The sequence below is a fragment of the Gymnodraco acuticeps genome, unplaced genomic scaffold (genome assembly GCF_902827175.1).
Source record: "Gymnodraco acuticeps unplaced genomic scaffold, fGymAcu1.1, whole genome shotgun sequence".
Lineage (NCBI taxonomy): Eukaryota > Metazoa > Chordata > Actinopteri > Perciformes > Bathydraconidae > Gymnodraco > Gymnodraco acuticeps.
Window position 1 is genome coordinate 198,011 of NW_022991532.1, and position 16,799 is coordinate 214,809.

The 16,799-nt window shown below is 40.8% G+C and overlaps 1 protein-coding gene across 1 annotated transcript; it reads right to left on the bottom strand.

Annotated features, from left to right (window-relative positions):
• Positions 1-12,119: 12,119 nt before the first annotated feature.
• On the bottom strand, positions 12,120-16,594 carry LOC117533407 (desmoglein-1-gamma-like). The gene is made up of 3 exons (XM_034197114.1): positions 16,431-16,594; positions 15,206-15,340; positions 12,120-12,215 (listed from the first exon to the last, which is right to left on the bottom strand). Exons 1-3 carry the CDS (start codon positions 16,587-16,589, stop codon positions 12,120-12,122), a joined length of 390 nt encoding a protein of 129 aa, XP_034053005.1. The 5' UTR covers positions 16,590-16,594.
• Between the last annotated feature and the right edge of the window lie 205 nt (positions 16,595-16,799).

Sequence of the window (16,799 nt, forward strand, 5' to 3'; positions counted from 1 at the left end):
TCGCGCACTCAGAAATGAAGAACTGCTCATTTGACCAAGCAAATTTGAGAGACGGCTGAGTTGACCGCAGTCTCTATGAAACGTCAAGCTACCCCACAGCACCCCTAGAGAAAATCTCTGGCGCCGCCACTGGTTCCGCCCACAGGAGATGCGAGCCGAGGAGCCGAGGAGGGGAACCGAGGAGAAAGGAAGGGAAGCAGCAGGTGGTTAGAGAAATGAGAACTCCTCTCCTCTGAGCGGTCATTTTAAAGAGACGTCCATTAATGATGACAGGAGGCACAGCAGCCCTCTGTCTGATGGACAGATGTGTTCATGACGACTTATATATTTACTTTGATTCATTCACAGTGCGGTATAATGAGACAATAACAGGCTACAGATGCGGACACACACACACACGTATATATATGTATATATACATATAGGCCTATATACAATTTCAGAATCAAACAGAGCACTCGCATAATAACGTAACACTCAGAGACACGATATATCCCCCCCCCCCCCCTCCTCTCTGGTCGCTACAATGAGGAAAATAAATTACGGGCCTAAAGTTTTATTTACAAGTATTACAAGTAAGCAGAGGACACCAAACCAACTGAGACCTGTCTGTCCGCTGCATCTACACACTGTACCACACACACACACACAGCACCTACAGCTAACAGCCGTTGTGTATTTTATTATGTGAAGCACTAAATGGTTTTAGAAAAATATGGACTCTTTGTTTGTAGATATCTACTAAACTACAGCAAATAAAGAGAGTAGGCCTGTTATACTGAGTGATATATATATACACACTGCTCTGCTTTCTGCACGGACCTCACAGCTGTTCTCTCTGTGAACATTGCGTCGCGATGAAAGGAGTTAATAAAATAATATCCAGGGGATGCATGCAGAGCTGTGATTGGCTGAGGTCAGTCCTGCCGTGCGTCACGACTCTTTGAAACATCTCTGTTGCCGGAAATGCATCCACGAAGGAGCCGTGGAGGACCGTGGAGGACCCCTCAGTGTATCCTCGGTTAGAGCTCCTCCAGAGAGCCTCCTCGATGCTCGGTCCTCGATGTGCATTTAGAGAAATGAGATGTCCTTCAACATGGCGCGCTGAAATTCATTTCCGGGTCACTACCGGAGGGCCGAGGAGTCGAGGAGGGGGATTTGATTAAATGAGAAAGGGCCGAGGAGTCGAGGAGGGGACATTTGAGTATTGAGAAACCTCTAGTGAGAAAAGAACAGCAAAACAAAACCCATTACGAGACACACACAACTAAAACCGTGACATAACACCAAGATCGTGACAGTTGGCCACTGAGCAGTGCTGTTGGAGATATAATCTTCCAACAACCTTATGGGCTATATTTCTGTTAATGCATGAAAGAAAGCAGTGACTTCATTAATAACTGAAAACAAGTCTTTATTACACAAAAATCTGAATATTTAGAAAACCCTCATTTCACCAATGTTTTACTGTATACATTACACCATATAGTAATATCAAACTGACTTACGTAAAGGCAATGATGACAGTATCCAAGAATCCCAAATTATATTAAAAAAAAGATACATTGGATAGGAGTAGATAAAATCACCAAAAACCTTTCACACACTTACTCCTAAAGACAAAATATGCTATAAATCCAGCTTGGTTTCTTATGTTTTAACTAGTTAAACAGGTTCTGCTACTTGTTCACATTTACATTCAGCTCAAAGAATGTTAGAAGAGATGGCTTCAATAAAAACATGGTTATATAGTGAAGAAAAAACTAAAGATAATAAAAGATACAAAATGGAAGATATGGGATTTATTCAATTTGAAAATGAAAACTATCTCACAAAAAAAACAGGTATGGCATTTTATTCTAATACAAAGAGAAGCCTCGCAAAGGAGAATTTCAGCTCTGCATGCACAAATGAGAGCCTTGCATTAAAAAAAAAAACAATGCTGTAATACAATAATAAAATAGGATCTAAGAATGATGGTTGTGGATGGTCATAGTTAGTGGACAGTAGCCAAATATATTGACTCAAGTAGCTTTCTGTACAGTTTTTAGTCACTTACTTTACTTGAAATTAGAAATGTCCATGTTATGCTAGTTTAAACTTTAAACAAAACATCCACACAACAAAGTATGTTCTTACAGACAGCACTAATGTATGCAATCCATTTAGCAAATTACTTGTAACCGAAAGTTAAGTTGGATCACTTTATGTAAAAACCCAATTTTACCTCAACTCAACTCATCTGCAGTTTGATCTATGTCACTCTTGTCTTTGTAGTATCCTGTCCCAAATAATGCAGTCAACTAGCATCTTGTTGAACAACTTCTGGGAATTAAAGTTCATAAATAAACTTATTTGTGCTATTTGGAGCTTTAGAAGGCTCGGTAAAGGGGTAACTCCTTAAAAACTGCTAGGGAGAGTTGGTTAACCCCCTCACTCTAGAAAACTATAAAGTGCAACACGTCTATACACTTGTGTTGTCTGGGCTAAAATAGCTTACACACGGAGTGAGAATTTGACATAGGTGTTGGCCTTTACTTGTGTCTCACTTTACTTTCTGCCTGTCTGCCCCACACAGCCCAATCACTGCAACAAAAAGCAAATATCTGATGTGCGGGCCTGACTTGACAATCCCTGTCATCAGTTGAATTGTATCAATCCATCAATCACTCGCGTGTGAATGTAAAATTCAGGTCCGGATTCTGTCCGCAGTTCCCTTTTACACACACTCTAGCAATTGTCTGTAATTTGAGAGCGTACTCACCAAACTGGTAAAATTCTGTTCTGATTAAAAAGTGGACCTATCATGCTATTTTTAGGCAATAGCATAGGTCTCAGATATATACAAATATATAAAAAACATGTCTATGAAGTGTTTTGCTTCAAATACCAAACAGATCACCCATTCTAGCCATGCCTCATATCCCTCTATTTCACTTCCTGTTTCAAAAGTGCTGATTAGGGGTATAAAGCTTTAAAAAAAAAGAAAGAAATTGATTTAAAAAAAAGGAGGGGTCTGAGCTCATGCGGGACCCGGCAGCTACTGTCTAAACTAAAAACTGCCGTGATGAAACGCCATATCATGGATTATCAAGGATTATTTCTGAAACAGTATGGAGCTCAAAGGCTTTCTCTCTTGCCGGTTATACCACAAGGTGAGTTCCTTTTTATTTCCTGCTTCTTCACACACATGCTCTCCAGTACAGGTTAGCTCTGAGTGTTAGCGATGCTAAAGTAAACACCGACCATATTGCGTCCAAAACAGTCGGGCATTGTTTCTGATAGCAACGTTTCTGATAGGGCCGTAGGTGTAAAGCCAGCCTACATTTCCGATATTACGTCATATCGGACGCAAATCTGGATCAGCTCCGTTGTAGCCCCATTTTTAGAGATTTGGGTACGGAGGAAAAGAGAGAGGGTTTTATTTTCTGACGCTGCGTGAGTTCCCTGACAGACCCGGGACACATTTATGTATAAAAGACATCAAAAAGTGCATTTTGCATGATAGGTCCCCTTTAAGTAAGGGGGTGGGCACCTGGGTAGTGCGTTGAAGAGGCACGACATGACACAGCTTGCTTTTGCAACAACGTAGCAGGTTCATATTTTGGTATTAAACAACAAGTTTCTTGTTGTTCCTTGAATTTGCCTGGCCATTTTGCCCTTACAGACAGAAAATCCTAAATATTGTTGCACCTCCCTCTTCTTCACCCATTTGGACCTTAAACAGACCTCTACATATAACGGTATGGGTTTCTGTATAGTTGATAATGCAACATTGAATTCAGAGTACTCACTGTTGTTTACACTTTCCAGAGGGGCTTTTTGGACTTTTAGGATTCTTCTTAGAATCCTCTTTGCTCTTTCTTGATTTGTTACGAGGAATTGGGCTCATGACTGTTTGAAACTGTACAGGACTCACTTCAACACCAATTGCTTCAGCCCCATGCGTGTCATCAGAAGCTCTTGACACATCGTCTATCAGAGTTTTCCCCACAGTGTATGGGCCTCCCCCTGTTGCTTCTCCAGTTACTTGCAAAGTTTCATTCTGAACGAGGTTACCAGCCTCCTCATCTACCTTACTTTTTGCAATGGAACTTAAAGTTCCTGTCTCTCCTGAGTCTGGGTCTGATTCTGACACTGAAGATAGGGTCTTCTCTACCACTTTAATTTCTGAATAAGATGTTGGTGCTACCTGAGCAGATGCACCAGTTGCACTGTCATCAAATCCCTCCTTAATCGCGAAATCAAAAGTGACCTCTGCCATGCCTTTTTCAAAAGCGATATCTCCAGATTCAAACATTTTAACTGTGGCCCCTTTATCTTCACTGGACATAGAAACCTGTCCTGTTGCAACCCTGGAAGATCTCATTCCCTCAGAAGATATAACAGGAGAATCCAAATTCTCCATATTAGTATCCTTCTCTAACGCCTGACCAACAGTATCTTCTCTATCAGGAATATCCAAAGCTATGTCTCCTACCTGAGAAGAGTCCACGCCTTGCCTGACTTGATGTGTAGTAACTTCACAGGGTATTTCTAGAGTTTTACCCACCTTTGACGATGCTGGCAACGGATTAATCTCTACATTTTGACTTGCTAAATCAAAATTATCCTCAGATAAGCATTCAGTGTGACAAGACAGAGAGTTGTCTTCTAATTGCTGGTTTCAACTTACTGCTCTCCTCTCTACGTAAATACTTGTGTCTGGTGAGTCTTCTCTTCCATTCTCTTTTCTTGGTCATCAGAAAAACTACTGTCTCGTTGTATGAAGGGGGCCGGTTTCCTCTTCTTCCTCTCCATCACTGTCACCTGAGATTTAGCATATCCTCTACTTGAACAGTGTTAGATGCATCTTCTTTTACACTGTCTTCATCTGAGATGGAAGACATTTGATGTACATTGAAAGCTCTTCCTCCACAACATTGTTGTATTCTGAGATAAAAGGATCTCCAAAGATCTTCTTCCTGATACAGCTTCTCCTTCAATAAATTCAGCTTGGGGTTCTGTGATGCTAACATTTTCGTGTATGGATACACACCCCTCTTCAAAACTCTCCTCCTCTTCCTCTGAAACATTTATGATATCGAGATTAAGTTCATGATCAACTCGAGAACTCATGCATGTTGCATTTCCTTCTGCATTCCCTTCACCTTGGTCATCTGAGAATTTTACATTTTGCTGTGTACCGGTGACACCATTGCTTCAACAGAATCTTCCACCTTTCTCTTCATCAATAATGTAGTCATCTGAGATTAAATTATCTTCCATTTGAGAACTGAAAAGCATCTTGTCTTTTCAGTGTCTTCATCTATGTTATCAGAGGGTGCTAAAACTCTGCTCTGGCACTCCTTCCTCCATAATACTCTCTGTTCTCTCCATCAACTTCTCTCCCATACTGTCTGCATCTGCATCAACTTGATCTGTATCACTTTCTTCTTCTGGTGGCCACAGCAATTGTCTTTTTGCGTATGCATATGTGTTGCTCTAATGTGTGACATGGTTGAACATTAGACACCTCTTCTTGCACTTGATTTGTTTATTTCTTCTGGTGGCTGATGTCAGATTTGAATCACCAAGGATAATAGTGCTGACAGTTTGCGATGATGTTATTGCTTCATCAGCGCTATCTGTCTTTTCATTACCTTTGTCTATCATAATCCATTCACTTTGACCCAAACTGTGGTTCTGGCATTGACTCTGGGTCGAGGTTCAACTTAACTTCAGATGCATTCAAAGTCACTTTTGAAAACATGTTTGGAAGAGTTGCTGACAATTTGTCATGCATACTATCGAGTCCTACATCAGAATCTAGCAGTTGCTCTTTCCTGAGCCTTTACGTCTTCATGTGAATCACTGCTGTGATTACACTTTCTGCAGTCATTTCTCCAATATTCACTTTTCCCTGGATACTATTAGAGGTGGCAATTACCTGATTTGTTTCTATGTCTGACACTACGTTCTCTGCCTGGACTGACATCTTCCTCCAAATCCCTGTCCATTTGGTCCTCTGCACATCACCGAATTGAGGTTCTGACCCAACTTCCTGACTTTTGTCCTCTAGACCTTCAACTATGGTGAGATGAACAGCTTTTCCTTCTTTTACGACTCCTTTCAATGACTCTTGACTGTCCACATTTACTTCTGTGATATCTTGTATTTGATCGTCTACAATGTCGATGTGTTCTAAAGTAGATGTGGATCCCTCTCCTTGGGGAATTGTTGATGTCTCTATACTCTCTCTGCCTGTATTAACTAAATCAATGACATCTGATCCAGGTTGGCACACTGCTGTGGTTGACATTTGATTGACCAGAGATATATTTTCCTCTGAAAAACATTTAGCAGGAACATGATTTTCCTGCTGTTCTAATTCCACTGAGTTTTGTTGTGGGACATTGGATTCTGTGGTTTGACTTACCATATCTGTACATTTGTTTGTTGGAGCTGTTTCTGATGTTTGTGTAGGACATTCTTGGATACCCAATTTGTCTTCAAATGCAGTTTGGACCATCCTACCAGGATCCTCATCATCAAGTGATGTCTCGAGAGGCATTGATATGTAGGGGACATCATGCTTTTCCTCAACCATTTCATAATTCATGTTCTGAACTGAATCCTTCAACTGATTTTCTATCAACACCTCTTCGTTTGATGGATGGGTTTCAGCTGAAATGATGGTATTTACAACTGTTGTAGTCTTGTCTTCATTTGGTGAACTAATTCCTGATGCTTTTAGAATACCACTGGTATCTGCTGTTGCTGCAACTGCGTAGTTTCTTGGTACTGGTTTGTACTGACCTGCCGAATGCCAACTTGAATCATTCCAGGTTGCCACATTCCAACCTGTCTGACTTCTGGTTTCACTGTCAACACATGTGCCATTCCCATTCCTGGCTGCCCAACCCATGTTTGCCCCAAATTGCTATTTACTGCAACAGCACCCCCCCTCTTTGCAACAGTGTGTCCTGGCAGAATGCCATACACACTCCCCTGGGCTGCTAGGTCTAACACCCCCTGAGGGGGAAGCAGGCCTCTATTTACCAGGATTTCCATCCACCCTCTGGGCAATTGCCCTGAGACGAGGCCCTCGGTCAAAACCTCACTCACCTGCATCCTCTAGTCTCTATATCTTTACAACTAACATGTAATTTACCATCGGGATTTGGCCCGATCATTTTCAACCCTTTGCAGGGCCTGAGCCCGGAGACACACCTGGACTACCAGGTAAAAAGAAGGTGGAGCTAACTGACTGGCAGGGCTTTTTGGGCCCTCCATGCCTGAATCACTAGCCCAAGGAGGAAAGCCTGGGGCCCACTGACTAATACAAGCCTGGCAAATTAGCTCCATGTGACCCGTCTGTTAGCATAACCCGTGTTCTGTAGCTGTGGTTGAACTACATAGTGCATGGGCTGTAGTACAGGGTTGGTGGCGTAATTAACTGGCTGTGGCTGTATGAAAACACTGTACGAGCTTGAGGGACAGAGTGGCAGAATAATGAGCTTGAGGGGGCAGAGTGGTGGAATGACTATGTTAGTAACCTTAGAGTTAGGAAGTGTCATGGATTGATGGGCAGTGCTTACAGTATTGACGGATGATTTGGAGATGTTAGTAGATGACATGACTGTCTCTTTCTTGACATCAGTATGCTCTGTTTCAACGCTTCGCTCAACTTTGGGCATAATAACAGGTTCAACCTTATTTACTGTGGTTTGGACAGCACCTACTATTTTGTGTGTCAGGGAAGGTTTGGGTGTTGGTTTAGGAGGGGAGCAGATATCAGACAGAGTCTTGAACTTTGGCCCAAGGTCATCGAGGAATTGCAGGTCGTTGTTATTTTCCAGGAGGCTGCAGCAGCCCACAGATCCAGCAGAGGATCCCTGGCCCTCAAAATGATACTCCAAAGAACAGTCCTTCGCAGGCAAAGCACACATCGCTTTCTGTTTAAGGTAAAGGAATAGCACAGACACTGGTGTCAATCATTTCGGAACATTTCTTTAAAGGTGAAATCTTGTAAAAGAAAAAAAACAGCAGAATGCAAGGCTAACAACATACCTGTGAGTAGTAATCATTCAGGAAAGCGTCAGGTAAGGCTATCTCTCATAGAGAGCTGTTGTGTGAGCTGTGGGTGTTGTAGTTGTTTCTGCTGATTGTTGCACTGCCATAAACCATAGCCAAATCCCTTGTTAATCTGTGAGCGTTGTTGTCGACCCTCCATCCAACTTTGCCTGGTGTCCCGAACCTTTCCAAAAATCCCTCATGGATTGTAGTTGTCTGGTTATTTTCTATAGTATTTGTAATAGTGCCTTTGGAATTTGATCCTTGTGCTGTCCCAAATGTCTTTTTGGGGACCCAAAGATACGAGATATACTATGGAGTGGCACTCTTCCTAAACAAAAGAACAGGAGAATGACAATGTTAATCTCAGAAAAGCATATAGGTTTAGCAATAATTAGACAGGGTTTAAACCTTCCTGTTTGTCCCTGTGATAACAGGAGTACTGATCTTATATCCCATTGACCCACTACACTGCTTTCTTTCACCAACATTGCCTCTTGATCTCTATAGACGATCATTTTCAATAATATTAGGATATTGTCTGATACTCGTATTGATAAACTAAAAATAAGAAGTTAATGTATACTTTTCTTCCCAATAAAAACAAACAACATTGCAAGCCAACCTTATCCTCGCCTCTGCCTTCAGTGTGGTAAGATATGAGTTGTTCTTTGGTCTCCCATGGCATGTCACGAAACTGTCAGGAAAAAGTTCTGCTCCACACTGACAGAACAGCATGTAGAAGAGGAATAACTGCAGAGAGAAGCACAACATTCAGTTCAATGTCAAGCCAAGTTCAGTTTTTTTTTTTACAATTATTTCAAGATCTTAATATTTCAAGAGACACAGAGTATTTAGTATTAGCAATATCATTCATATAAGAGTGTTAAGAATACATCTAAAAACAGAGAGTTGTGAATGGGGAGTAACTCTATATCATTTTTTTTAAGCCGTACTTATTTGGGGCACTTATAAATTATGTTATTCAGTCCAATACATCACACCACCACTGATGAATTTATGCCCCCTTATATATAAATATTGGATTGTTTTTTGATTAAGAAGGCACTGATGGTACAGGTATCAGACATGAAAATAGTGTTATTGACTGTTTACATGCCGCAGTTGGTGCTTGTGTGTGTGCTTTTGTGTGTGTGTCTCTCTCTCCCCCTGATTGTCTCCAGGTGCAGCCTCTCCCCCAGGTGCTCCCAATCCCCAATCAGGGCCTCCATAAAAGGACCTGAGGAAGGCTGCAGTGGCCTCTCTCCTTCTCCTCTGGCTGCATGTGTGCAGCATGTCTCTGTCTCTGTCTCTGTCTCTGTCTCTGTCTCTGTGTCGTGTGTCTGTGTCTGTGTCTGTGTGAGGCCTGTGTTTTATCAATTATTAGGAGTTGTGTTCCTGTATACATTGGTACATTAGTTTACTTCGCAAATTGGCTGGTGAGCCTGTGTTCTTTTTGTCCATTAAAAGACCTGCTTGTGGCTTCAGAGATAAGTTTCCTCTCTTTTTTCTCGTGCCTGGTCATTTCTATGTTTTGTTACTCCCCTTCGTACCCCTAGATTTGGAGGAACGTAACATCGACCCATCCGTAACAATCCCTAATAAGGTGTACTGTAGGCATTTGTTAAAGATCAACTTACACAGCAATAAGCACATTGCCGATAGCAGGAGGCTGATAGCTGGGGCAGAGAGCTCAGTTGAAGTAGTTTCTAATTTTGGCTGCCTTTATCTTGCCAGTCTTTTGTCTCCACACAGGTACAACGTCCACGGTAAAAATGTCATTGGATGGGCAAGACAGACACTTGTGCATCCAACACCTCCACCTGAACCTCATATAAGCCAGGCCAGAGCGGATCATGAGAGTGAAGCGCGGCACTCGTCTCTGTTGACAACAAAGGAAAAAGCAACTGTCAAATAACGCAGTATAATCCTTATTACTTTTGCTTGTAACCTAAGTAATATTACAGTTTAGTGATACTAAAAAAGAATATAACCCACAAAAATCACAAATAATGCTAAAAGAAAGAAAAAATCATTTATCAGTTTTTTTCTTCTGCCTCCAACCACTTTTTCTTACTATTGATGACTTCTACGTCCCAGCTGCCTCGTGTCCCATCAGGTATGACTCTGAATGTGAATGGAGCTCCGTTGGATTAGCATCCTCATCAAATGCAGTAACATAGACAGTTGTTCATCAGTGCATTGGGTGCTGTGGGTGGTGGTCAGAGTGGGACAGTGGTCGTTGGAGTCAGGACTTGAATGGCTATTGTTCCTGTGGCGGTCTTTGGTGGCATGTCTGAGGATGACAACAGTTTAGTAAATCCAACAGTACAAAGACTGGAGTGCATAACAGCATATTCTAATATAAGTAGAGTAGTAAATAGTGGATTACCATCTGTGATCGCCAGATCTTGGCAATGTAGGTACCATTCACCCCACAAAGGTGACTCTCTGTCTGGTACCTCTGTTGTAGTTTATCTCAGCTGTTTTTTCATCGATGGTAAACCAGTTTTCTGGATCTAAGGCTTTGGCATAACTAGGAAAAAATAAGTAGGAAAATAAACAAAAATATTAATATAAGTAATATACAGTAAACCAAAGAAGGAGAAGAAGAATTTGGTTAAAGTAATACTTTCAACATTTGGGGAAAAACACGTAATCACTTTATTGATGAGAATTATGTGTGTAAGTATGAAGCTAAAGCGAGGAGACAACTAGCTAAACTAAGGACAAAGGGAAGTCAACTGGTCAAGTCAAATAGAACCTCATGAGACGGTAGAAATGGCAGAGGAAAAGGATATTCACTTCAACAATTTGTCTTGATGGAATAAATTATATCCAGCTACAGAAAAACTGAAGTTTCTTGTCTTGTCACGTGTTTAATGTTTCAGAAATCTGCAGAACATAAGAATTGCAAGCTGCTGCTAATTTTAACACGTTTTTATACAAGTCTTTGTTCCGAACTAAGCATTAATGTGGTCATCCCCTTACTTATCATATAACGCCACCATTAGTTTGATAGACTTCGTTTTGAGTGGTATGGTTTGAAAACTATTGGGTCATCATCACCAAGTCAAAATGTTAATTGGGTGATTTAAAGCAAATAACTGTAAAACAAATCAAATTCCCCATCAACTCTATCTGTACTTTGGGATACTGCTAATTCTCACATTTTAGCATGCTAAATTGCTAAACTAAGATGGTGAACATGGTAAATGAGTGGTAAAAGTAATGTTTCCTGCAGGATGACTTACTTGACATCTTCCAGCTGGTAGCCCTGTGTCTGGATCGACAGCAGCAAAACTGTGATCACTCCCTCTTTAGGTGCTTCATTTGGATCTTCTGATACAGGAACATTCTTGATGGTTGGAATGAATGCTGGATCCTCTGGAATGTTTTTCACTGCTATCTTAATGGGATAGCTCTTTGCCGGTGCATTTGGCTTAGTTCCTGGTTTGACACCTGGCTTAATACCCGCCACCCAGTCCAACCCCAACATCTGGCTTAAGTCCAGGTCCAGGTCCTGGTCCTGGTCCTGGTCCTGGTCCTGGTCCACCTCCAGGACCAGCTCCGCCTCCAGCTCCGCCTCCAGCTCCGCCTCCAGCTCGCCTCCAGCTCCGCCTCCGCCACCGCCGCCTCCAGCTCCGCCTCCGCCACCGCCGCCTCCACCTCCACCTCCAGCACCCGCTCCAGTAGCCATAGGATTACCCTCTCCAATCTGGACGTCCACATCCATTGATATAGGACCACCCTTCACAAAAGGAGCTACATTCGTAACGATCAGGCCAAGCTCAAGATTCTGGACATCTTCATAATCCACAGCCTGTTGGTCCGGATTGTAGAGTAAAAAGCAATTTAGTGAAAGGACAAGAACAGATACGAAGCAGCAAGCAAATGTTAGGGCACCACTCAACACTTGTTACAGTTAGTGTGATAAATAAAGTACAATGGTGTTAAAGTCACATAAATACCTTAATCAGCTTCAAGACGCCCTCATTGGTTTCCTTGTCCGTCTTCAATTGAAAACATGTTATCTTCATTCCCTTTGGTGATTTTGAAGACAGTCAGCCAGTTGTCTGAGTGTCGAAGGTCTTTATCCAGAGCTTTGATTTCTCATCCACAACACATCGGCAACATTTTCCTCCATCTTCCCCATCGTACTGCAAACAGGAAATATGATTCGAAACCATTAGATCAACCAATATGTGTCAACGTCTTACTGTCAGCTATGTGTCTATTCTGTTTACAAAACTGGTGTTTTTTTGCTTTGATGTTTCCAGTTATTATCAAAGCATTCTACTCTTCAGAAGTAAAAGGCCACCGATAGGTTTGGGGGGAAAGAGGCCAGTTCATGATCGCTCTCCACATATGACTACATGTTCCATGGTCTCATCATAGTGCAGAGGCCAGTAGCTATGTTTTACATCGCTTATACTTTTGTTTTTTTGTCTTCATTTGAGGAGCACGAATTAACAATGAAAAGAGATACATTCATCCACATAAAAAAAGGAGGTTGTGGGGACTGAATTAAGTGCAGTGGACTTGACAGCACTAGACTAGACTTTGTATTAAACAGCACCGAGGATGAAGTTCAGATATCTGTTGCGTAAAAACTGACGCTGCTTCTCATAATGTGGCAGATGTTAAGATTCAGTGCTGAGATAGAAAAGTAATTTAACCCCCCTTGACTTGACCCCTGGATACTAGCCTTCTTGATGTTACTTCTTCAGTTAAAATGTCACATAGCGTGTAGAGCTACTGTAGTATCTGCAAGCTACATTAGCATCTACAGCTACATTAGCATCTACAAGCTACATTAGCTTGTAGATGTTAAAGAATAAAAGCCCATGGAGCCTTGAGGAAATGTGCGTATTACACATTCAGTGTATATTTACTAGGGCTGGCGGGACAGAAACATGGAGAAAGGTAACTGAACTTTTACATGGACATTTTACATCCTTCCAGACGGCGGAGTTGATAGAACCAGAATTATTTGTAACACTGCAAAGTAGGATTTATGATCACTGAGGGTAACTTTCATAACAAACTAGATAACATGTTAATGCCACTTGCAGTGGCAAATAGCTTTGGTTTTATAATTGATTTGTTTACACTAATTAATGTTGAAGTTAGATTATAAGAAATGTTTTAACTGCTACTGTGTAAAGGAATACTACTGTTAAAAAGTACCTTATTTGTTTGAAGTGTTTGCAGACCAAATGTTATTGCACTTTTAATATATGCAGTAACTTTTAAATAAAAGTTTGCAATACACTACTTTTTGTAATCATGCGATTAAACGCGATTAAATAGTTGCATTGTTGCTCAGCACTAATAATTTAGAATTTAAAACTAATAATAACTTTTTCCATTGATGGCTTCCGGACTGTTTGGACCAACAAGGATTGCACCCAAGAGCTTCACCATGCGCCCTAAGTCTTCAGATTCAACTCAGTTAAATTATCAATTTAAAAATCAACAATAATTATCAATCACAATCTGGACATGCAAAAAAGGATACAATGATCCCAAATTGTCTGAAAATAAACGTTGTCAATGCTTAGTTAAATCGTTAAAGTAAAGGTAACATCTCACACGACAGACACCATCTCTCTTTTCATTCATCTCTATATCCTCTTCCCTTTGTTCTCTCTCCCTCTTTATTCTCTGCCTCTCACACCTCACTTGCTATATACATTTTTCTGCAATAGGCTTTGTGTCGCAGTTTTAAAAATGACAGGAATAATTAAAGAAAAGTTTTCATTTTAAAGATATGATGCACTTTGAGACAAACATTAAGTGGTTAGCTTAAGACCATTTTGTTCCGTAAACATTTGGTGTCTATGACTGATAGTCATTGCCCAAAAGCTTAAAGCACACACCTTCAGAGCTTGTGGTTTTCAAAATCCAGTGCAGCTGCTGTAAACAGTCAAGAGAGACACCCCCCCAAGCTGACCAACAATATAGTCAAAATAAAAGTCAGGGCCTCTCTAACATTTGCTGGTTGTGTGTTCTGATATATAAACTCCTGCCGCACAATGTTAAGAGAATAAGTGTATGCCCGGGAGTTGATGCTGTTGTGGTTAAGCATGAGTAACAGTAAAGAAACTAGTACCCATATCCTCTGTCCCGTGCTTTATTAATGTTCTCTTTCTACTAATACAGAGCCCACATTTTAGACTTATTTTTTAAAGGAGGTAATACATCAAGTAGGCTCACTGTTGTATAGACTCCTAAATCAAACTTATTTTTGCAACAAGTAGCATCACCTCTTGCAGAAAGACTGCAGGTTTGCATTCCTCACTTTCCAACCAATTGCTTTCCAACCAAAGTCCATTAAAGTCTGCTTTTTACCTTGCATCCAAAACTGAACATATATACTTATTTTGAGCAGAGGTGGAAGAAGTATAGATATTGTACTTGAGTAAAAGTAGAACTACCAGAGTGTAGGAATACTTTGTTACAAGTAAAAGTCCTGTAATCAAAATGTTACTCAAGGAAAAGTACAAAAGTATTGGCATCAAAATATACTTAAAGTACCAAAAGTAAAAGTAGTCATTCTGCAGATTGGTCCATTTCAGAATAATATATTCAATATGTTTTGATTATAATTATTGATGCATTCAAGTGTTCTCAAAGCTGGTAAAGGTGCAGCTAGTTTGAATGACTTTGTATACTGAATGGTAGCTTGTGGATTTACTCTGGGCACATTCCAAGGTCTTATTTAAGAGTTGATTATGTTTCAAATCATTAATCCAATCTGCAAAGTAACTAAAGGTATTAAATAAAAGTAGTGGAGTAGAAGTACAAGGTTGCATACAATGTAAATACTCAAGTATCTCCAAATTGTACTTAAGTACAGTATTTGAGTAAATACACTTTGAGCAAAATAAATCAAAACATCCAGAAGTCGTTTTGTTGAATTTTTTTGTATACGTGTACAGCGTTAACCATGTTCAACACTACATCCGTATCCTGGTTTGTGGATGTACCCTTAAAAGGTCATTGAAAAAATGCAGCTAGGTGCCTGAGAATGTAAGGATGTAATGGAATAGGTTGCTGTGTGTGTGTATGTGTATGTGTATGTGTTGTGTGTGTGTGTGTGTGTGTGTGTGTGTGTGTGTGTGTGTGTGTGTGTGTGTGTGTGTACCTCAGATTTTTCCAGGGTGGGGATGTTGTCATTGATGTCCAGGACTTTGACCTCCACTGTTCCTGTCCCTACTAGGCCACTGGATCCCCCTCCCATATCAGTCCCCTCTACGACCAGTTTGTAGAAGTCAATAGTCTGTTGGAGGGAAAACAGGTACATTCTTCTGTTATCTGATGACATGTGATCATATTGTGCAGGGTGAGTCAGACCTTCAGGGCAAAACAGTGCTGCTGTATATTGTTCCTCGATTGAATTTCAAAGAACATCTTGTTCCAACTAAAGTTTTCATCCCGCCTTAATTCAAATTATGTAAAAACCCTGGGGCCCTGAAACTATCAAAACACAGTCTACTTGCTAAAATGCCTTCTAGACATCTGCAAGTGGATTTCCTGCAGCTAAAAGATTAATAGTCATCACATAGGTTCTCTGTCCCAGTCCATCACTCAGCACTGCAAAAGTCTTGATATTCGACCAAAACCTCAACCTAGACTATTTCTTACTCCATAAAAGTTTGAAACAGTTGTTCCAGCCAAATTAGCAGTACATTTGATTGCTCTCTCCTCCCTGGCATACATTTTAAAAATCCTTCTCCCGTTTTCAGCTTAATCAAAACTCTGCTTTTGAATTTACTCAGGTTAGAACAAATTACCACATCACACGAATCCTGGCTTCCTTTCAGAAGCCCTGAGAGGCATAGCTGCCGGAGGTATTTATCAGACCTCTTATTGCCCTATGTCCACTCCCACAACCTGAGATCCTGAGATGCGTCGTTGCTGGTTGTTCCAAGGTACAGATTGAAACGCAAAGCATATAGAGCCTTAGCTGTAAGGGCTCCTGGCTTTGGAACAACCTGCCTGAGGAGATTAAGGCTGCAAACTCTTTTATGGTAAATGGTAAATGTACTGTATTTATGTTTCACTTTATTCACGACCCCTCTAAGCGCTTTGAATTCTTCAAGTCATCTTTCATACAGAGTAGTAAGCAAACATTCACACATTCACACAACATTGGCCTTGCCGTTGGGAGCAACTTGGGTAAAATATCTTGGGATAGGATACAAGGATACATTGACATGTTGAGTGCAAGGGCTGGGATCAAACCCACAACCTTCCAATTGAAAGAAGGCTGCACCACCTTGCAGCCACTCTGTATTAAGTATTATTCTTTTGAAAGGTTCTGCAACATATGTGAGATGTGTTTGATATACAATGACCAGAAGCCTCACCTCTCTGTCCAGGTTTTCCTCTTTGACGTACAGTTGGCCCGTCTTTCTGTCCAGAGTGAACATGTGACCGGTGCCTGCGGGCTCCTGACTCACGATCCTGTAGCTGATCTCACTGTTAATTGTTCCAGCTTCATCATTATCATTCCCCTTGATCTGCATAACAACGCTTCCTGCAGCACATCACAAACCATAACATTTCAGATAATCTGTTCACAGCTAGTATTCACATACAGTGTTTGCCTTTGTTTAACTTTGAGTTAATCAAAGATTAAATATTATAATATGATATCATTTAAACAAAAACGCTTAAAGGCGGGGTAGGTAATTTTGGAGAAACCAGCTCTAGTGCGCTAGAATTTGAAAAAACAC

Excerpts from the sequence above, each read along its gene's own strand:
- LOC117533407 (XM_034197114.1), bottom strand. The coding sequence starts at position 16,589 with ATGCAGATCAAGGGGAATGATAATGATGAAGCTGGAACAATTAACAGT. Across the intron at positions 15,341-16,430 it reads AGGAAAACCTGGACAGAGAG|ACTATTGACTTCTACAAACT; the intron begins GTGAGGCTTCTG and ends TCCCTCCAACAG. Across the intron at positions 12,216-15,205 it reads CCACCCTGGAAAAATCTGAG|TACGATGGGGAAGATGGAGG; the intron begins GTACACACACAC and ends TCCTGTTTGCAG.